Source organism: Marmota flaviventris, chromosome 13 (genome assembly GCF_047511675.1).
Source record: "Marmota flaviventris isolate mMarFla1 chromosome 13, mMarFla1.hap1, whole genome shotgun sequence".
Classification (NCBI taxonomy): Eukaryota; Metazoa; Chordata; class Mammalia; order Rodentia; family Sciuridae; genus Marmota; species Marmota flaviventris.
Window position 1 is genome coordinate 82,985,616 of NC_092510.1, and position 22,633 is coordinate 83,008,248.

The 22,633-nt window shown below is 33.7% G+C and overlaps 1 protein-coding gene across 1 annotated transcript in view; it reads right to left on the reverse strand.

Moving 5' to 3' along the window:
* The window catches only part of Shoc1 (shortage in chiasmata 1), a 63,961-nt gene extending 41,633 nt beyond the window's left edge, over nt 1-22,328 (reverse strand). Inside the window, exons 1-7 of the mRNA XM_027943038.3 lie at nt 22,284-22,328; nt 19,133-19,253; nt 15,050-15,137; nt 12,292-12,476; nt 2,432-2,597; nt 1,970-2,084; nt 782-935 (exon numbers count right to left, since the gene is read on the reverse strand). Of these exons, the coding sequence (XP_027798839.3) occupies nt 782-935; nt 1,970-2,084; nt 2,432-2,597; nt 12,292-12,476; nt 15,050-15,137; nt 19,133-19,253; nt 22,284-22,328 (874 nt within the window). The remainder of the gene's footprint in view (nt 1-781; nt 936-1,969; nt 2,085-2,431; nt 2,598-12,291; nt 12,477-15,049; nt 15,138-19,132; nt 19,254-22,283) is intronic.
* Nucleotides 22,329-22,633: the final 305 nt, after the last annotated feature.

Sequence of the window (22,633 nt, forward strand, 5' to 3'; positions counted from 1 at the left end):
CTTAAAAATAACTCAATAATATTTACTAAGACTAACTGGGGAGAAATCATCTAAATTCTAGGTTATGCTTCTCCTAGTCATCTGATTCCATGAATACTTATTGTGAGTGCCTTAACTATGAGCTGCTCCTGTAGCTCACTAAAAATAGTATAGAAGCAATAGATAGTGCTTTCACTGTGTGTAAGTAGACAAATCTTTATAAACCCATATAGGTTTTTTAGCTTTATTTGTATAATTATTTTGAAATAATTAGATTAATTTCAGAGAAATTTCAGGCATAGAAAGTACAAAGAGAATGATGGGCTGGAGATGTACTCAGTGGCAAGCACTTGCATGCTCAAGACCCTAAGTTCAATCTCCAGCACTGACCCTCCCCCACCAAAAAAAAGAAAGAAAGAAAGAAAAAGATTGACAGTGAGAAAAGAGTCTTATTAATAATAATTTTGAGATTTCAACATGTAACTTGTACAACATTTTTTTTTTTGTACCAGGGATTGAACTCAGGGGCACTCAACCACTGAGCCATATCCCCAGCCCTATTTTATATTTTATTTAGAGACAGGGTCTCATTGAGTTGCTTAGCACCTTGCTTTTGGTGAATCTGGCTTTTAACTAAGATCCTCCTGCCTCAGTCTTCCAAGCCACTGGGATTACAGGAGTGTACCACCACATCTGGCCTTGTACAACATTTTTTACAAAATCTGGAGGTTCAGAACATATATTAATAAGGAACCAAGGTAATATTATTTTATAAGAAATATATTTTAAAATTAATTCTTACCTCTTTTGAATTGTTGTTCATTTTCATCTATACAATTTTTTATTTCTGGTACTATGGTTAGTGACTCCTTCAGTTCTGAGGTTGGTTGAATATCAATTTCTTGTTTGAAGCTTGAAGATATTAAGGATTCAAACTCAGAAGGAAAAGTTGGTGGCTGAAATAATATACAGTTAAAAGAAGCTTTTAGGAGGTTTCCCAAGTAAATATTTTTTAATTTATAAATGTGTAGTTTGCTTAAATGGCATACTGAATTTTAAACTAAAGTCATACTTGATTTTTAAATATACATACTTTGAAAAAATAGAAGTTTAGCAGCCAAAAGTATATTCTATTACAAGAATATTCAAATATTATTCTCTGAGTAATATCTTTTATAATCACTCATTATATTAGTGATGTACATTATTCCTAGATGCAGAAGCATATTGTTTATGCGAAATTAGCAAATTTAGCAAAATTTCAAAATTCTAAATTAAAAACAAGCACTGCAGCAAATGAAAAGTAGTAAATGGGGAGAAGTGAAAAGATTTGATGGAGTGGAATGAATCTTTACTGCACTCCATAGAAAATGTTCTCTTTCATTCCTACTGAACTGGCTTTTTCAACAAATGAAACTGACTATGTGCACAACTCTCAAATGAAAGAGGAGATGGGGCACTGGAGGGAAGTAGCCAATAGACAATGATTATTTTTACCATCATGTTACATTTTTAACTGTAAGGAAGCCATTTAAATGTCATTATACATACAAACATTATATGTATGTCTTTTGAATATATTAAGAAAACCCCAAAATATAAAATATTTTCAGTTGTTTTAAAAAAATTTTTAAAGTAACTTAGTGAATGTATCTAATCTATATGGATCTAACATTTTGGCTTGTCAAATTGTAAAAAGTTATTTACAGTTTCAACTAGGATTCTTTACATACTATATTATAATAACAATTCAGTGAGCTATTGGAATTGTATGCTTAAAAAGAAGGCTGTCTTTGACAAGTTTTACCTTTAATATGCAAAGGTGCTATATATATATATATATATATATATATATATATATTGTTGATGGGTCTTTATTTACTTTATTTTTATATGATATGATAAATGCAAATAGTCAATGTTTATTACTAAAAATTTATAAGTGTGCTTTCTTATTTTTATAAAAATATTATTGATAGCCAAGTGTTACAATCTCATTTAAACCTACTTCATCATCTAGTTTCTCCTGACAAAAGTTTTCTTTATCCATATAAAAATCTTCTTTCACACAAACTTCCAAATCTTCTTGAAAAGAGAAATATTTCCTTAAAATAAGAACAATAAAACATTAATCAGGGACTGGGGTTGTAGCTCAGAGGTAGAGCGCTCATCTAGCACATGTGGGGCCCTGGGTTCGATCCTCAGCACCACATAAAAATAAGTAAAGGTACTGCATCTAACTACAACTAAACAACAACAAAACACATTAGTCAGTGTTTACTAAAAGCAAATTATATAAGAAATGTAGTTAACCAAAGTATTCAATGACTACAATTAAAGTTGAAATAAAGCAAGGGTAAAATATCATTGATATCATCTCAACTTGTGACTGTACAAAGAAATATAGGAGAATATTTTCTCCTATAAAAATATTTATAGCACTGACAAATACCTGAAAAGATTAGCTTCTTTGAAAATCTGCTCTTTGAAATCTAAAAGGGGGTCCTTTATCAAAAAGAGTTTTAGTCTACTCAAGAGAGTCTTTAAAGTTGGTAGTTGACTTTTAAGGGTCGCCAAATCATTTATAAAAATTAATTCTTCATCATCAATAAATAAATCTGAAAAGAAATAAGAAATATAAAGGAATAATAAAAATAATAAAAAGTTGTGAAAGTTATACAAAGGGATCTGAAAGCTACTGTAATTAAGCATTAGATATAATTGGGCTTTTCAAACACATTTAAAATTCTTTAGTTCTTCAATGGATTACAAATATAAAACATGTAGCATAGTACTAGAACATTAGGTAAAACTCAATACATTTTAATATTATTTAGTAAACCAAGGAGTAGCCAAATGTTCCAAAAGAGCTATACTATAATACTGGATAAAAAGATCTTGTGCTTCCAAATAGCCAGCAAAAATTTAAAGAAATAAAAGTATTTAACTTTGGCTGACTCTGAACTTCTCATCTCTGTATGATTTTAACTTGTAAGGTCTTTAATTCATCCCCCAGAGACTCTGACATGTGGGGAAGATAGTCTACAAAGCCTACAAATGAAACCAATTCTGATTTTACCATTTTAAAATTACTCATGCCTGGTTACTATAAAGTTAATTACAATGAAAATTATACATAAAAGTGTCTACTTGAGAATGTGATATGTCTTACATATTAACAAACACTACTGTTAATGGTTAATTGCTGGAATAAATCTTTCCTCTCTATCTGCACCCTGTTGAGTTTTGGTTACTTTAGAATCTTGGCTGAGAGCTCTAACAGTTTCTGAGCCTTGGGAGTTTTAGAGCCAATTTCTGAACATAAAACTTTCCAATAAGCTCCTGCATGGAAAGATAAAAAGGAAAACATATGTACAGATGAGAAACTACTTGGAAAGCCAAACTCCCCAATGTTAAAAACATCTGGAGGGAGAGCAGTGGTCTCCTGTTCGGTGCAGTGGCCTTTCAGTTGAGTGATGTCAGAATGTCATGAGAGAGGAATAATAGTATGGAGTTTTCAGGCAGGGAAATCTCTCCTGGCCAACTACACAAGTGGTACCATATATGCCTAATAAATACACAAATATGTGGTGTAAGTCAAGCCATCAGGGAACATCTCTAGTACTAAATGGCTTTGTGAAAAGCCATTATCATCATCATCATCATTATCAACATCATACTAGGGAGTGAATCCAGGGTCACCTAACCACTGAGTCACATCCCCAGCCCTTTTCTGTAGAGACAGGCTCTTGCTGAGTTACTTAGGGCCTTGCTAAGTTGATGAAGCTGGCTTTGAACTATTGAGTCTCTTGTCTTAGTCTCCTGAGCCACTGGAATTACAGGCGTGTCAGGCAAGAACTTGTGATATAAACTAGCCTCCTAAAAGATTGTTTATCTGAACCTAAGCTCCTGATAATCTCATGAACAAAAATTTTCATGACACACAAAAGAGAGCTAGTAAATCAATTCCAGGCCCAAGGATGCTGTATTTGAGAAAGTTAAAATGGTTTATCAATATAGTCCATGTTGAAAATATGAATGCGGTCATATTAATAGTAAAACCAGCATTTATTTATATCACCATCTCCACTTTCCTATTCCAAACACAGACCCTCCAAATGTCTTCCCAACCTGGAGATACATTCTGATATTTCTAGGAGTAAGTACATAGGGACACCTCATGTCAGTTTATGAGGCCTTGTTTTTCAACCAGCCTTTTTTGATGCAACCACTTGATGGCAGCATCTCACCACAGCCAATGTTCTCTATAATTCTACAAAGGCTGTTTTTTTTTTTTTTTTTTTTCCTCATGATTAATTTGGGTCATGCATTTTTGGCATAGATCCCACAGAAGTGACATTATGTTCTTCTCAGTACTTCTTTTTTTTTTTATTTATTTATTTTTATTTTATTTTTTTTATTTTTTATTGTTGGCTGTTCAAAACATTACATAGTTCTTGATATATCATATTTCACAATTTGATTCAAGTGGGTTATGAGCTCCCATTTTTACCCCATATACAGATTGCAGAATCACATCAGTTACACATCCATTGATTTACATATTGCCATACTAGTGTCTGTTGTATTCTGCTGTCTTTCCTATCCTCTACTATCCCCCCTCCCCTCCCCTCCCCTCCCCTCCCCTCCCCTCTTCTCTCTCTGCCCCCTTTACTGACATTCGTTTGTCCCCCTTGTATTATTTTTCCCCTTCCCCTCACTTCCTCTTGTATGTACTTTTGTATACCTCTGAGGGTCTCCTTCCATTTCCATGCATTTTCCCTTCTCTCTCCCTTTCCCTCCCACCTCTCATCCCTGTTTAATGTTAATCTTCTTCTCATGCTCTTCGACCCTACTCTGTTCTTAGCTACTCTCCTTATATCAAAGAAGACATTTGACATTTGTTTTTTAGGGATTGGCTAGCTTCACTTAGCATAATCTGCTCTAATGCCATCCATTTCCCTGTAAATTCTATGATTTTGTCATTTTTTAATGCAGAGTAATACTCCATTGTGTATAAATGCCACATTTTTTTTATCCATTCATCCATTGAAGGGCATCTAGGTTGGTTCCACAGTCTAGCTATTGTGAATTGTGCTGCTATGAACATCGATGTAGCAGTGTCCCTGTAGCATGCTCTTTTTAGGTCTTTAGGGAATAGACCGAGAAGGGGAATAGCTGGGTCAAATGGTGGCTCCATTCCCAGCTTTCCAAGAAATCTCCATACTGCTTTCCAAGTTGGCTGCACCAATTTGCAGTCCCACCAGCAATGTACAAGTGTACCCTTTTCCCCACATCCTCGCCAGCACTTGTTGTTGTTTGACTTCATAATGGCTGCCAATCTAACTGGAGTGAGATGGTATCTTAGGGTGGTTTTGATTTGCATTTCTCTGACTGCTAGAGATGGTGAGCATTTTTTCATGTACTTGTTGATTGACTGTATGTCCTCCTCTGAGAAGTGTCTGTTCAGGTCCTTGGCCCATTTGTTGATTGGGTTGTTTGTTCTCTTATTGTCTAATTTTTTGAGCTCTTTGTATACTCTGGATATTAGGGCTCTATCTGAAGTGTGAGGAGTAAAGATTTGTTCCCAGGATGTAGGCTCTCTATTTACCTCTCTTATTGTATCTTTTCTTGTAGAAATAGAGAAAGCAATCATGAAATTCATATGGAAAAATAAAAGACCCAGAATAGCAAAAACAATGCTAAGCAGGAAGTGTGAATCAGGCGGTATAGCGATACCAGACTTCAAACTATATTACAGAGCAATAGTAACAAAAACAGCATGGTACTGGTACCAAAACAGGCGGGTGGACCAATGGTACAGAATAGAGGACACAGAAACCAATCCACAAAACTACAACTATCTTATATTTGATAAAGGGTCTAAAAGCATGCAATGGAGGAAGGATAGCATCTTCAACAAATGGTGCTGGGAAAACTGGAAATCCATATGCAACAAAATGAAACTGAATCCCTTTCTCTCGCCATGCACAAAAGTGAATTCAAAATGGATCAAGGAGCTTGATATCAAATCAGAGACGCGCCGTCTGATAGAAGAAAAAGTTGGCTACGATCTACAGTCGGTGGGGTCGGGCTCCAAATTCCTCAATAGGACACCCATAGCACAAAAGTTAATAACTAGAATCAACAAATGGGACTTACTCAAACTAAAAAGTTTTTTCTCTACAAAGGCTGTTTTACCAAGGGTGCTGCTTTTAAACTCTCATAGCTATGTAGCATTCCCCAGAGTTCTTACTTTATAACAACTACGATGTGTGCTTCACAGATAGAGACTGTTTCCATCTATCATAGGGGAGTGTTAAATTGTCACCAGGAAACAAAATTTTGTCTAGTTAATTGTGAAAAGAAGCAGAAAAAAGAGGTCTATTCATAGGAAAGAGGAAGGGTTTGTTCTTTGCAGAAGATACTTCTGTTTACCTAAAACACTCCAGATAATTAAGTAAAAAAAAAAAAAAAGTTAACTTAGGTGTCTGATCAAAATTATTAAATGATTGATTTGCTAACAAATAAAAAAAACTTTACTGAGAATTAAAGAAAACTTGAAGAAAAGACAAGACAAACCATATTCCTGAATAATAATAATAATTAAAAAACTGGTAAATTTTAAAGGATCTCAACACCATTTCAATTTCCCACAAGGTCTGTTTTGGAACTTGGAGAAGTGATTACAAAGGAAATTTAGAGGAATAAAGATTTATGAGTAGGGAAAAATAACAAAAAGAAGAGACCATTAATACATGCTATAATTGTATATTAAATAGTTAAAACCATATAATACTGACACGATACTAGGCAAAACAATAGAACACAATAGAAAGTCCAGAAACAAAGTCTAATGAGGGCAGGAATTTGGTATATGATGCAAGTGGCATTTCTCATCAGTGGAAAATTATATTGAGATAGCTGCCAGACATTTAGGAAAAAAAATTCCATACTTTTAAACATATAACAAAATCCAGAATAAAACTATCCAAAATCTTAAAGAAAATACAAGTAAATAGTTATCTAATTGTGGAAGAATTTTCTAAGTACAAAAGCAATGAAAGAAACTATAATGGAAAACATTAACAGAACTGGTTAGGTTCAAAGTAAATATATTTGGAGTTACTGATACCTTATATATAAAGATAATATACATGAACAAGAAAGAAACAAAAGTGAGAATCACTTTACAAAAGAAAATTATTTGCATGGCAAATAAACACCAATGATTTAAAAAATGAATAAAATATACTTTTTTTTACTTATCACAAGGTTTAAATCAGTAATAATATACTCAAAGAAAAAGCTGGCATTAACAGAGTATTCTTATGCTATGCTAGTGGAAATGAGGGAATAAACCCAGCTATCGTAAGGTTGAAGAAACAGAGAACCCAATACAAGACATGAGTGAACAGAATGCCCAAGGATGATGGTGATAATGACTGCTTCTAGAACTAAAGTCCCCATAGATAAAACTATTACTAAACTTTATGTTTGAATGTATTAAGAAACTATTTAGACAACTATACGAGGGTTTCAGGATCAGAACAAAATTCATAGAAAACTAAGAAAACAAGTATTAATTTCATAGAGTACAAGAAATCATTGACTACCACAATACTATTTTATACATTGTTATTTTCCCATTTTTATTGGTGTATTATAATTATTCATAATGATGAGATTCATTGTTACATATTTGTACCTATACATAACAACAGAATTTGGCCAATATCATTCTTCAATACTTCCTCTTTCTCTCTATACTACCTCCCCCTGGTTCTTTTCCTCTACTGGTGGTCTCCCTTTGATTTTCACGAGATTCCTCCATTCCCCCTTTCTTTTCCCTTTTTCTCTCCAGCTTCCACATACAAGAAAAACACATGATTCTTGACTTTCTAAATTTGGCTTATTTTGCTTAATACAATGTTCTCAAGTTCTATCCATTTTCCTGCAAATGACATACTTTCATTCTTCTTTATGACTGAATAAAACTTCACCATGTATAAATACCACTTTTTCTTTATCCATTCATCTGTTGATGGCCACATTTGATGGTTCCATAATTTGGCTATTATGAATTGTGCTACTATAAACATGGGTATGTATGAACTACTCTACTATGATGATATTAATTCTTCAGGTAAATGCCAAGGGGTAGCATATATACATTGTATTTTACACAATCAAAATTCTATAAATACTAACTATTGAACTAACTAAAGTTATAACTACAGTGGAAGAGTGAACAATAGGTAGCATGGGGGTATGTGGTGGTAAAGGAGTAGAAAAGTAGAGACAGTTCCATCTTTGTGTGGTAAAAGTTCAAAATATAAAGTTCCCCCAAAATCAAGAAATAGCAGTATAAATATTTTATATATAGACATATAAGTAGTGTAAATGGCAAAGGTATAGAGTTTCTTTTGAAACTATATCAAAGAGTTGTAAGCAGTTGCCTCAAGGAAGTGAAAAAATGAGAGTGGTTGATGAAGCCAGGGAATTGATGCTTTTTATGGCAAGCATCAATCAACTATTGACTCTCTAAATTATATGCATGCACAACTTTATTTATAAGTATAAAAAGAAAAGATATATTTGCATTTGTTTGTGTATTTCTAGGATGTCCTGAAGGATACCCAGAAAAATGATTATATGTATTGGAAAATTAACAAATATCAACAAACCAGTAAAAAGTAAAAGAAAAGCAGCCATTGTTTTTGTCTTAAAAGTATTTTGAAATAGGGCTGGGGCTGTGCTCAGTGGTACAGTGCTTGCCTATCATGTGTGAGGCTCTGGGTTCGATTCTCAGCACCTCAAAAAAATCAATAAAGATAATTTGTCCATCTACAATTAAAAATTTTTAAAAATTTTTGAAATAATCTTATAACTAAGGATTTTCTATCTTTATTATAAGATCCAGCTAATATATAGTATTAATTGAAATTCAAAGTATAATAATAAGTTCCTTTTGATTTAGATAGTAAGACCAACTTATCTATAAATCTGGAAGCAATCAATATGAATACAAAGAAAATAAATGAAATTGAAAATCTAAATTTATAAAATGATGTTGAATGACACAGGACCTCTTAGGAAATATAGGATATGAATAATATATAATTATTTGGGAAATTAAAGCATTTTTGATTCAGTAAATAGTTGATTCTAACGAATAGTGACTTCTAATTTGTCACCTTAATAACAATCCTATGTTTATGTAATCTACTATTTTTCACAAACCATGTATATATGTATTCCTTTATACATATATACACATTATACATTATTTTTTATTATATTATCCTCACAAAGTTTTATAATTAGAAGAATAAATTAAGAGAAAGGAATTATAGATGAATATTAAAAACCATAACATTTTCCCCCAAATCTCAAAGGACACTTTGTTTTTTATTAGTGAATTTTAATTATACAGAACAGCAGGTTTCACTGTGACATCTTCATACATGTACATAACATACTTTGATTACGTCTACCCCCTTACCCTTCCTTAATGTGCACCCCCACCTCCTTATCCTTTCTCTTCTCTAACAATCTCCCTTCTATTTTCATCTTTCATTCTTCCTAGATTTCACAAGTCATGTGATACTTGTATTTCTGAATCTGGCTTATTTTGCTTAACATGATGATTTCCAGTTGCATCCATTTTCTTGCAAATAACATGATTTCATTATACTTATGGCTGAATAATGCTCCATTGTGTATATACACCACATCTGTTGACAGGCTCCTAGGCTGATTCTATAACTTGGCTATTATGAATTGTGTCACAATAAACATAAGTAGGTATCTCTATATTATGTGGATTTTAATTAGAGTATTCACCAAGCTTGGATGTCTGAGCTGCATCCTCAACAGCTTTTATTTATTGATTTATTCTTTTTTTTAAGAGAGAGAGAGGGAGAGAGAGAGAGAATTTTAATGTTTATTTTTCAGTTTTCGGCAGACACAACATCTTTGTTTTTATGTGGTGCTGAGGATCGAACCCTGGCCGCAAGCATGCCAGGCGAGCGCACTACCGCTTGAGCCACATCACCAGCCCTTGATTTATTCTTGATGATAGTTGAGCTGAGATCTCACTGTAGTTCTTTCTTTTCTTTTCTTTTTTGGAGACAGGGTCTCACTAAATTACCAAAGCTGACTTTGAACTTGTGATCCTCCTGCCTCAGCCTCCTGACTTGCTAGGATTACAGACAAGCACCAATGCACCTGGCTCAATGAAGTTTTGATTTGCATTTTTCCAAGGTCAAAGATGTTGAAATTTTTTTCATATAATTATTAGCTATTCATGCTTATTTTAAAATGTCTGTACAGTTCATTTATCCATTAATTTATCTGGTTATTTGTGGTTTTACTGTTAAGTTTTTTAGTTCCTTATATATTCTGGATACTAATCCTTTGCTAGAAGGTAGCTGACAAAAAATTTTTCTCATTCTGTAGTCTGCCTCTTCACTCTGTTTATTGTATACTTTGCTTTGCTCAAGCATTAATCTGATGTAGTCCCATTTGCTAATTCTTGTTATTTCCTGAGCTATTAGAGTCCTATTCAGAAGTTTCAAGTGTTACATTTAGGTCTTTGATTTATTCTGAATTGATTTTTATACATAGTAAGAGATAGGGATCTAGTTTCTGTCTTTTACTTGTGGATATTCAGTTTTCCTAGCAACATTTGTTAAAGAGGCTGTATTTTTGCCTCCTTTATCAAGAATCAGATGACTGGAGTGGCATGGGTTTGTCTCTGAATTCTCTATTCTATTCCATTGGTCTATGTGTTCGTTTTTATGCCAGTACCATTATATTTTGTTACCTATGGCTATGTAGTATATTTTGAAATTGGGTATTGTGATATTTCCAATGTTGCTCCTTTTATTCAGGATTGTTTTAGCTATTCAGGTTCTTTTGTGTCTCCATATGAATTTTAGGATTTTTTTCTTGTTCTGTGAAGAATATCATTGGTATTTTGATGGAGACGATATTGAATCTATAGATTGTATTTGATAACATTACCATTTCAACAATATTTATTTTGCTGATCCGTGAACATGCAGGTCTTTATGTCTTCTTGTGACTTCTTCAATGTTCTATAATTTTCACTGTAAAAATTGTTCACCTCCCTGGTTAGGTTTATTCTAGGCATTTTAAAAAGCCATTGTAGGGCTGGGGTTGTGGCTCAGTGTACTATTGGGTAGTGGTTGTGGTAGAGCACTTGCCTAGCATGTGTGAGGCACTGGGTTCGATTCTCAGCACCACATACAAATAAGTAAAATAAATGTCCATCAACAACTAAACAATATTTTTTAAAAAGCCATTGTGAATGGAATTGTTTTCTTGATTTCTTTCTCAATGGGTTCAACATTAATGTACAGGAAATCTGTTGATTTTGCTTGTTAATTTTATATCCCAATACTTTGAAGTATTCTGGTGGAGTCTTTAGGGTCCACAAACAGGGATAATTTGACTTTTCTTCCTTGTTTGCATCCTTTTTATTTCTTTGTCTCGCCTACTTGCTCCCATGTAATACTACAGTGAATAGGAGTGGCAAGAGTGGACATGCTGATTTTAGAGGAAATGCTTTCATTTTTTCCTATATATTTGCTTGGAAATATTTTCATATTCAGTATGATACTATGAGTTTTTCAAATAGAGACTTTATTATGTAGCGGTAACATCCTTCTCTGTCTAGATTTTTTAGGCTTTTCTCATGAAGGGGTGTGGAATTTTGTCAAAAATTGTACCACTTCTTATCTGGATTTGGACTAGAATTTCAAATCTTCTGACTTCAAATTCTGACTCTTTCTACTACATTATACACTCAACTTTATCTTAATATTCAAGACTTTGAGCTTTAGTTTCACATAAATTAGAGAAGATAGAAAATCTTTAGCATGTTTTGAAAAATAACATACAAACATAACTTCATAATAGGGATTGAATGTTACACTAGATTTTTATGTCATAAGATCTGTACACAGATGCCAATATCATTGTAGCAAATGCTGTGAGCACCTATGATAAAATCTCTAAGTTATTTTGAGGCTCAGCAAACTTACACTCCAAAAAATAAAACAAAACAACAATAGAAAACAACAAAATTCCAATTTACAGAAAGGGGATTAATATGAAAGAGGAAATATTTTTCTAATATGGCAAAGTTTAAACAATAAGTATGCACATAATTATCTTTAATAAAAATAAAAATTTTAAAATTCAATTAAATAGAAATGCACTAAAGTGAAAATATGCATGTTAGTAAGTCATATTTTATAACAATTGAAATGACAAATGCTGTACCTTTGTTCTGTGCCTGAAGTGCTGGACATTTTTCTGAACACTTAACAGGTGTAAAGACTTCATTGTAATCCTTATGCGTGTAGAAGCTTTCTTCTTCTACTTCAGTTTGGGAGTTTGGATTTGAACTTGGAACAATTTCTTCAAATTCACCATTTACTTGGTATACCATTCCTGTAACTGTCTTTCTATAATATTATAAAATTATTATTTTTGTCTATGTCCTATTTAAAAAGTTTTATTAATAAATAGTATATGTTCATTGTGGAAAAAATATCAAATTCCAACATATACAAAGAAAAATCATCCATAGCCCTACCACTCAAGATGAATACAAAAATTATGAAAATTTTTTTATTTAAAAAAATATTTTTTTAATGGATTCATGTGTATAAGTTTTCTGTAATCTGTTCTTTTTTAGTTTAACAATAAAGCATGAGCATATTTACATTCATTTCATTTTTGAATGAAAAGGATCTCACTGAATCAGTGCTATAGTTTAGATCTTACATGTTCCCCAAAGGAAAGGCTTGGTCCCCAGAGTATACTATTGGGTAGTACTGGTGGATTCAAGAGGTGGAGTCTAGTGGGAAGTCTATAGGTCATGGGAGTTATGCCTTTGAAGGGGACAGTGGGATCTCAGCACCTTCCTCTTCCTTTTTTTTACTTCTGGTCCATGAGGTAAGCAGTTTATTTCTGCCATGTGCTCCCTCCATGAGGTGCTGCCTCATCACAGGCCCAATGATCCCTAGGAATCAATCAAGGAATCATGGACTGGAACCTCCCGAGCCAATAAATCATTTCTAAGTTTATTACTTTATATGTTTTGTTAAAATGTCAGAAAGCTGACTTACATAATCAGAAAATCAAAATTTATTCAACCAGTTCCCTATTATTAGAAATTGAAGTTTCTTTTAATTGTTTTCTATTATGAGCAACATTGTAAGGCACATCTTTGTGTACTTATCTAATAATTTTCCAATATACATTTCCTAAAAGTGGGACTGTTGAGGTTAAAGGTATACAGATTTTTAAAGTTTTGTCATGCATTGCCAAACTGCCCTTGTGCTGAACATTCAATGCCTACTCATCAATGTCATTATCTAAACTTTTATATTCTGTTCTGCAACCTGGGAAGCTGATCTCTATGGACAAACCAAGCTTTTGTACCCTCTAACTTCTAATTGGGTTCAGGAAGCACTGGCAGGAGAACAAAGGTGAGAGAAACAGGTTGGAATATTATTCCTCCCGGTTCTTCTCTGCTGGGCTGTAATTTGGAAGTGACTGTACTCTTCCACCAAAGGTTACATCTCTTACTGGATAGCCCATCTCCTGTAGGTGTAGTTCTTACTATGTTGGTAACTATTCATTTCCTATGTTATTTCTTACTTAGGTGGAATAAAAACTTCTGATGTTCCCAGTTCTGGGGAATGGTTTTTGGTTCCCTTAACCTTGCCAATATCTCTTTCCCAAATGATACAGGTGTATGTGCCATTGTCTATACCATTAAGATATTGGCGTTATAAGAGATCTTCCAGCAGATAAACACATCGTGAATGGTTTTGCCATACATGCTAATATACCTTTTTTTCTGACATCCTAAATATTTTAGCCCATATAATTCTCTTGTACTGACTGAAAGAACCAAATCAATATAACTTCCTAATGTAAAAATAAATAATAAAAATAATGAATATGCTGTATCTTAAAATTATAGGTAGGAAAAAAAATCTCTTGAATTTCTCCTTTACTCTTGAAGAAAACATAGTTATAGGAAGAAATATTTCCACTCGGTCATATTCATATGACGGATTAAGAACACATGATTCATATGTGGATCTTTATATAGACTTTTGACTTTAGTACTTTAGTACTTACATAGCTGGTGTTTTGTTTTTTTTTTTACAAAATAAATGTTGCTGACAGAGTTGTCATTTGTAATAATACTTGGTACTATGATTTTGAGAACACATGGCCAATTCTTTTCCCCGATACAAAGATCTATGAAGACCATTCCGTGTTTCCTGGCCTTCACCTTATTTCCTGTCATTGGGTTTCAGTTATTCGTTCTTTTTTCACTGGTGCCTCTCCTTTTCCTAACCTGAAAATACTGCTGCTTTTGAGATTTCCAACCTAGATCAGCTTTTTTTTTTTTTTTTGCTATCATTCTTTTTTGTGTAATTCTATCAACTGTCATTCACTAATTCTTTAAGAAAATATTTATTGAGTGCCTATAACATGCTAATACCATTCTAGGTGCTGGGAAAAGACAGGTAAACAAAGCAATGTTCTTGCCCTCACGAAGATGATCTCTAAAGGAAAGACAGATAAATAAATAAATAATTATGGTAAAAAACTGTTATTAATGGAATAAAACAAGATAAATGAACATCAAATAACAGCCAGTGGGTTGGTAAGACATATATTTTAGAGAATATAGTTAGTGAAGGGCCCGCTGAGGAGCTGGCATAATGGTAGGGAGAGAGCCATACAAAGGCCTAAAGAAGGAAACAAGATTGGCATATTCTAAGAAAAACAGAAAGGTTAGGATGATAAATGTTAAATGGGGGAAATAAATAATTTCCAGTTAGCCTCTGTGTGGTTCAAATTAGGGCTCTTTCTTTTCTTTTCTCTCTCTTTTTTATATAAAAGAAGAAAATATGTGGGGAGGTGAAAAATTTTTTTCTTTTCAAGTGTCTGGAGAACTTAATGCTTATCATTTCCTAGATGTAAAAGGAAATTTGAGGTTAATAACACATACTTCTCAAGGAAATCTTCCACAAAGAAACCTGCTTTCCATTGATCCAAGATTGAGCTGTCTGTCATTCCCCAAACTGAAACTGCTGAGACTAGGAAAGAGAATAGTAAACATTAGCTTCTAAAACTTTCTTTTATATTTAATACAAGGAAACCAAAATTTTTACATGGTGAATCTTTCATTTGTTTACAAATAAAGCATTATCTTTATTTTTCACAAATGTATTTTTTCCCAAAGTGATATCTAATTCCAAACATTTAGGTAATCATTCTCATTGTTACAACCTGTCTCCACCAAAATTCAACCACAGAGTATCATCAAACATCCTCCTATTTCACAGCTTTTCTTTAACATCTCATGCTATAATTAATAAGGCCTTCACTAACCATTCCATCTCACTCTCATGTACTCCCCTTGAAAGTCCTTATATTGTCAGAAACAATATGGTACTTAATCATATGCAGTTGCATATTTAAAATTTTATGTATTTAAGCTTGACACCCAAATTGTCTCCTTGGTTCCTAAAGGAGATGGACCATGTCATATGCTAGTGTCGGAATATACAAATGAAATATTCTACCACCAGTAAAATCAGAGTCCATCAGTATTATTTCCGACTAGTTTTGATACCTGAAACAAATCACTTTACATATAAGTCTATACCTTATTGAAAAAATATGAAAGTTCAATGAGTAAATGTACAGGTTCTGAAATCACTCTGCCTAGATTGTAATCCTTATGCTACTACTAAGAGAATGAGGCAGGAAAGGAGAATTCCCATAAGCAGATAGGACACAGGCCTTGAAGGAAAAGAGGGAATGAGATTTTGCCTTCCTAGAAGAAGAGACATCAGGACTAGGGGACATCCTGTCATTGCTCCTGACAACTTCAACCACAACACCTCCTTCTTAGCTAGAACATTCTGTCACTGCTGCTGACAGTTTCAACCACAATGCCTCCTCCTTAGCTGCTCCTACTCCTATCCCTAACAATGGCTCATCACAAAGTAGATCCCTTCCTCTCCCCAACAGATGTGTTAAACCACAATTTCTGACTTGTCCTCTTAATTATGTAAATAAGGTATTGAAATTATACATGTTGATTGGCTTGTTAACATCCCTCACCCCACCAATATGCCTTTCAAAACTCCTACACAACAGACACCTGTTGGCATCTCTCTCTTGGACACCTCCTTCTTTGGGAGCTCTGCTTTCTTTCTGTTATTCTAATAAATCCTATTATCTTGATCTCACCCTTGTATCCATAGATTTCATTCTTTGAATTCACAAAACCAAGAACCCACCCATCTACCCTCCACGTTACACTACTTATGTACCTCAGTTTCCTTATGAACAAATTAGGAATAGTAGTAGCTGTTTCATAGTGTTGTTGTAACTTACATTGTAAGTTCCAAGGTCACTGCTTTACAAAGACTCTGGATTCCCTTGCTCCTCCTTTCCTTGTATTAATGGAGGAAAATACCTTCTCAACTTTCTGGGTATGTACTATAGAACAACTGAAAAGTATGGGGGGAAAATCATCCAGCTATGCTGAATGATCTCGTTATGATCATAAATTTTAAGTGGCCATCCAACATTGACAGATGATAATAGTATATTCCCTAATACAATGACTTTCTTGCTCTTTAAGACAGTCATTTCACATATTTTCTCCTCAAATTTTCAATGCTCATCCCCCTGATCCTGATCCCTATCTATGACTCTGCATTCACATACAAAATTGATATAAACAAAGAGGAACTACCTCATCTTTAACCACCAATTCTAACAATCTCCTGGCATAGGCACCCACAAACTCTATATTGCTAATATATACAATGGAATAATTATTCTGGTACCCACTGGGTACCAACTTCCATGATTCTGCTCCTTATCCTATCCCCCTTTACTCCCAAGTTTCCTTTTTCTTTCCTGCATCATCATATTCTCTTTTTACCAAGATTATTTCCATTGGCAAATAAGCATTTTAGAGTTTCTCCTTATTATACATATTTTTAAAAATTACACATCCAAAACAAAACAAAAACAAAGAATAATTCTCTTTACCTCATTCTCCCTTCAGCTAGTGCTTCATTTAAAAATTTTCCTTCATATAAAGTCCTCAAAAGAGTTGTCCAAACTTGCTACCTTATTTCCCCACTCCTTATTCTCTTCTCAGTATACTTCAATAACATTCCAACCATATTCTAATCAAATTTGTAACCATATTCCAAGGAAGCCACTTATAGCAAGGTTATCAATGACTTCCTTCTTTAAGTACTTTTTTTCTTTAGAATTCTACAATACCATACTCATGGTTTTTCTATCTCAATTCTTAGCTGGTTTCTCCTTCTACATGGATTTTTTTTTTAACATTTATTTTATTTTATGTGCTGCTGAGGATCTAACCCAGGGCCTCGCATGTGCTAGGCGAGAGCTCTACCATTGAGCCACAACCCCAGCCCCATACATAGATTTTTTTAAAAAATATTTATTTTTTAGTTGTAAGTGGACACAATATATTTATTTCAGTTTTATGTGGTGCTGAGGATTGAACCCAGGGCTTCACGTGTGCTAGGAAAGCACTTTACCACTGAGCCACAATCCCAGCACACCCACCCCCCCCAATACATAGATTTTTAATTACTGATGTTACCTGGAGTGTTCCAGGGTCTGCCCTAAGCTCTCTGGTCTATCTATACTCATGCTGTTGGTGTTTCCTCCCATTTTCATTAGTTTATGTGCAATATACACTTTGATAACTCTAATTTGAAACTCCAGGTTATGAAGCAGGTTCACTATGCACTGGTTACCAACTTTTCTGAGTGCAGTGAGACATATAAAAAGAAACATGAAATAAATTTATTACTTACAGATAGGCAGTATGGGACAACAGAAGCCTAGGATTCATTGTGAGCTGGTTTCCCAAGACTCAGGAAAGTTACCCAGGGTGGACGGAATCTTGTTTTCATGGTCCCCACTTGTGTAGCAACTGAGGGATCCCAGAAAACACCCCACACTGGGTTAAAGCATTAAAGAAATCCTGTTTCTGAACAGAGACTGAGTTGTTTCAGCCAATTTCCCTCTATTTCAGGATTTTATATTTCCAAAACATTTTATAATTCTTCTTCTTCTTTTTTTTTTTTTGATACTGAGGGGTTGAAACCAGAGCTACATCCCCAGTCTTTTTTATTATTTATGTTGAGACCAGGTCTTACTACATTGCTTAGGGGCCTCACTAATTTGCTAAGGTTGGCCTCGAACTTGTGATTCTTGTGTCTCAGCCTCCTGAGTTGCTGAGATTATAGGCATACACCACTGAGCTCAGCTATTTTATAGTTATTCTTAAGAACAACCAGTGAGAAAGGGGACAAACTGGATTCCAAGGAAGTTACCTATTTCTTAGCCTCTGACTTGATAGATACAATATTTCATACAAATACATTTTAGAGTAATTCAATATTCAGTGTATAATTACAATTTATAGTCATTCTTGGGACAGAAAAATCTTATAATAAAACAAATATTTATAATCTTAGAATATTTGAAGACTTCATCATCTATTTATCTTTTTGTTTTATTATAGTTAGTATAAACTTTCTAATTCTATACTTAGTCACCCAAATTCTGTAATAAAAAAATCAACTTATAAACTACTGGGAATTTTGATGTAAGTGAAATGAGTTTTGGGGTGCATTATAATTAACACATAATAGAGGAATTCACTGTAATATATCTGTACATGCATGTAATAATTTGGCCAATTTCATTCCCCAAGATCTCCCACAACAAGTTTTTACTGAATAAAGCACAGCATGTTCTTGGTGTGTGTGTGTGTGTGTGGGGGGGTGTTAGGGATTGAATCTAGGGTTTTTCACATGTTTCATGCTAGGTCAACACTCTACCACTGAGCTATATCCCCCAGCCCTTTTTATTTTATTTTTAGACAGCATCTCCCTAGGTCACCCAGGCTGGCCTAGAATTGTGATTCTTGAATAATTGTGATTATAGGTGAGTACCACCATGCCTGGTCACAGCATTTTCTTAATAATCTACTGCACTAAACTGAATAATTTTTAAAACATACCTCTTGTCCATGGCCGCCTATATTTATCATCAGTAAGTCGTGCATAATTTTCACCTTGAGAGAAACATGAAGGGATTCGAAGCAATAAAGCATCTCTGGAAAACTTCTTTCTAACTACACTCTGTATAAGAAGGTAAGATTATAAAATCTTTTAACACATACTATCAATATTCAGAATAGTAAAATCTCTATTGTTTTAAACATAATTTTTCTTTAAAAGTAATACATACTTGTTGTAAAATATATAAAAAAGAACCACATTAACTGAGAAAGTTAAGGTCCCTAGTAACGTCATTTATAGTTTGTGTATTGTCATAGTTTTTTCCCTAGGTTAGGCTAAAATACGTGTGGGGTGTGTGTGTGTGTGTGTGTGTGTGTATGTGTGACAAAAAATGGGATCATATAATTTATATATCACTAACCAGTATAATGCGGCTGTCCTTTTTTTCACTTGTTATAACCAGCAAATATGTTTCTAATTTAAAAAATAAGTTTCTAATTTAAAAAATAAGTTTCTAATTTAAAAAAATATATCTAATGAAGAAAATTAAAACTGTTCTTTGAAAGGGATATTCAAACAATTGAATAAACTGGTAAATCAATCAGATTTCTAATTTAGATTTACCTTTACTTTTCAACATTAATTCCCATTACTCTACTTGTTTTCCCTAATAGACCAGTTCCTTCTCTACCTATCCTTGCCATTCAGTAGTTACTCCCTCATCAACACAACAGTCTACAGTGTGCTTCCAAGAGTGCCCTACTATCGCTATCAAAAATCCTACTCATCTTTCAAGGACCATCTTAAATAATATCTCCTTTATGAAGCCTTCCCTTAGTAACTCTAACTTGTGGGAAGCCATCCATGAAATGCATGAGGACCTATTCTTGGCATCGAAGTCAGGAAGGGCATAGGTCTGGCATTGGGAACTTCCCATGGTTCTCCCTCGGAGACAGACGGCCCAATGTACATGACCTTTCCCTCCACTCTGTTAGAAAGGTCCCTCGCAGTAGTATCAGAGAGGGGCATAACCTGTTAGGAACTGAGTAGCCAACTGCCCCCACCTTTATCCTATTTTGGGTGGAGAACTATGGAAAGTCTTTGATGTTCTCCGATATAAATAAAACAGATGCAGGCTCCTTTGTGTGTTAGAAGCTGGACCCATCTGGTCAGTTTGCCCATCCTGCCCTCACTTTTGAAACTACTTTCTGGGGGCTGGGATTGTCAGCGGTACTAACTTCACACAGAATTCATTTTTCTACATATTTGGACAAATGATACTTTCTTACATTATTTCCAAAAGATTTTTATGTGTGCCAAAGGTGTTATGTTAAATGGGAAGTTATCATTATGTAAGAATAAATGGTATAGAGAAGATACAGCTTAATTTCTATAAAATGAAGACCAAAGATTCATAGTAAGTAGGAAAAATGCTTAACACTTTATCTAAAAAAGAAATTATAAAAGGTAACTTTAACAAAATTTTGTTTATAACTAGCCTATAATTGCTTTCTATCATAATATTCTCACAATATTATGATGTGCATGATGTTAACCATTGCTTTACCTTTGATCATAAAGAAGATATTTTTAGAAAAATATTTGAGCAGGTGGGCACAGTGGCACAGGCTTGTAATCTCAATGACTTAGGAGACTGAAGCAGAAGGATTACAAGTTCAAAGCCAGCCTCAGTAATTTATCAAGGCCCTAAGCAACTTAGTGAGACCTTGTCTCTAAGTAAAATAAAATAAGAAGGCCTATGGATGTGGCTCAGTAGTTAAGCTTCCTAGGGTTAAATCCCCAGCTCCAAAAGAAAAAATTGAGGGGGCAAGGCATCTCTGATTCCTTGGATAGTTCAAATCATTCTCTTCTTCTTATCTGTGTACTGATCTAGTATGCAAGATCTTCATTTGATAATAGTCTTATTTGTTATTTAATTGGTTCTTAAATATTGTCTTAATAAACTTTTCAAGGTCTTGCATCTTTTACAACCTCCGCCATTGATTAGTATCATATTTGCATTATATCATGGGAGTGGAGTATACCAGCAAGAAACTAAGATTCCATGGGAAAGGATAAAAGTTTGAGGATGTTTGAGTACACACTACTTTTGCAAGTGATCTATATTCATAAAGTTGTTAAGATATCTGACTCCCTATCATGTATATCTCATAACACTACATATTTGCTTCCCTCAGTTATGAGGAAACAATAAAGCCTGAAGATGGCTATATGTCTTATTTCATGTAAAATATAGCACAATTTTAGTTTAACTAGAATAATTTTATTTCTGCCCTGCTAGATAGGTTCAATGAAATGAAAATTTAACTTGTCAATTAAGATCATTAGAACAATCAATATGACAACTTCTCCAATACATTCTTAATAAAGTGCCTGAGGCTGAGGGCAGTGGAGCATGCTGTAATCTCAGCGGCTAAGAAGGCTGAGGCAGGAAGGAGGATTGAGAGTTCAAAGCCAGCTTCAGCAACTTAGCAAAGCCCCAAATACTTTAGCGAGACCCTGTCTCTAAATAAAATATAAAAAGGGCTAGAGATGTGGTTAAGTGCCCCTGAGTTCAATCCCTGGTACCAAACAAAAAACAAACAAACAAACAGAAAAAACAAAATAAAACCAAAACAACAATAAAAAACAATGTGCCTGGGACTGAATCTCACCTTCAACATTTGTACAAACTATTTAATTTCTCTGGAAAGCATTTTCCTAACCTGTAAAATTGTAAAACCTGTTGGAGTAATTATAATGATCAAAGAATATAATTCACAGAAGAGCAAAGTATCTGGCCCATCATAAGTGGTTAATACATGCTGTTACTATTATCTTATAATAAAGATAACTAGGATTGATTTTTCAACTGTAGAGTGTTAACAGACCCTCCCAACTTGCCAAGTTTTGTTTTTTCTTCCAGTAATTTCAAATTCATTTTAATTGTTTAATTATTTTAATGTAGCAATTTCCTTCCAAGATGGAATTTTAAGCACAAATTAAAAGTGGAAAGTAATTTTAAATGAAAGTAAAAATAATTAGAGTGAAGATTAATGTAAGGATTACTGTAACCCATCATACACTGAATCCAGATAATATTTTTAGAACATAATTCCTAGTAAATAGATAGTAAGCCAGTAACATTACCTCATATAAATAGTCTATTGCACAATATTTCAAAGCTGGAAACATATCTTGTTTCTATAAAGCAATACAAATTTAACATCTGGAAATACAAAATTAAATGTTAGTAAGTAGCAAAGCCAAGAGGAGAAAATCTCTCTTAATCACAAGACTTTGTTTCACTCATTTAAAGAAATGGTTCTGATGATAAAAGTTAATTATAAAATAACATTTATTATTGATTTAAATCTAATATGAAAATATTGTGTATATCCACAAACTTATTTATACATTTTTCTATATTGCTTAACCACATAGCTGTTTATGGGTTTAAATACAGTTAATGTGATCATTTTGTTGCAGAAGAGACTGGA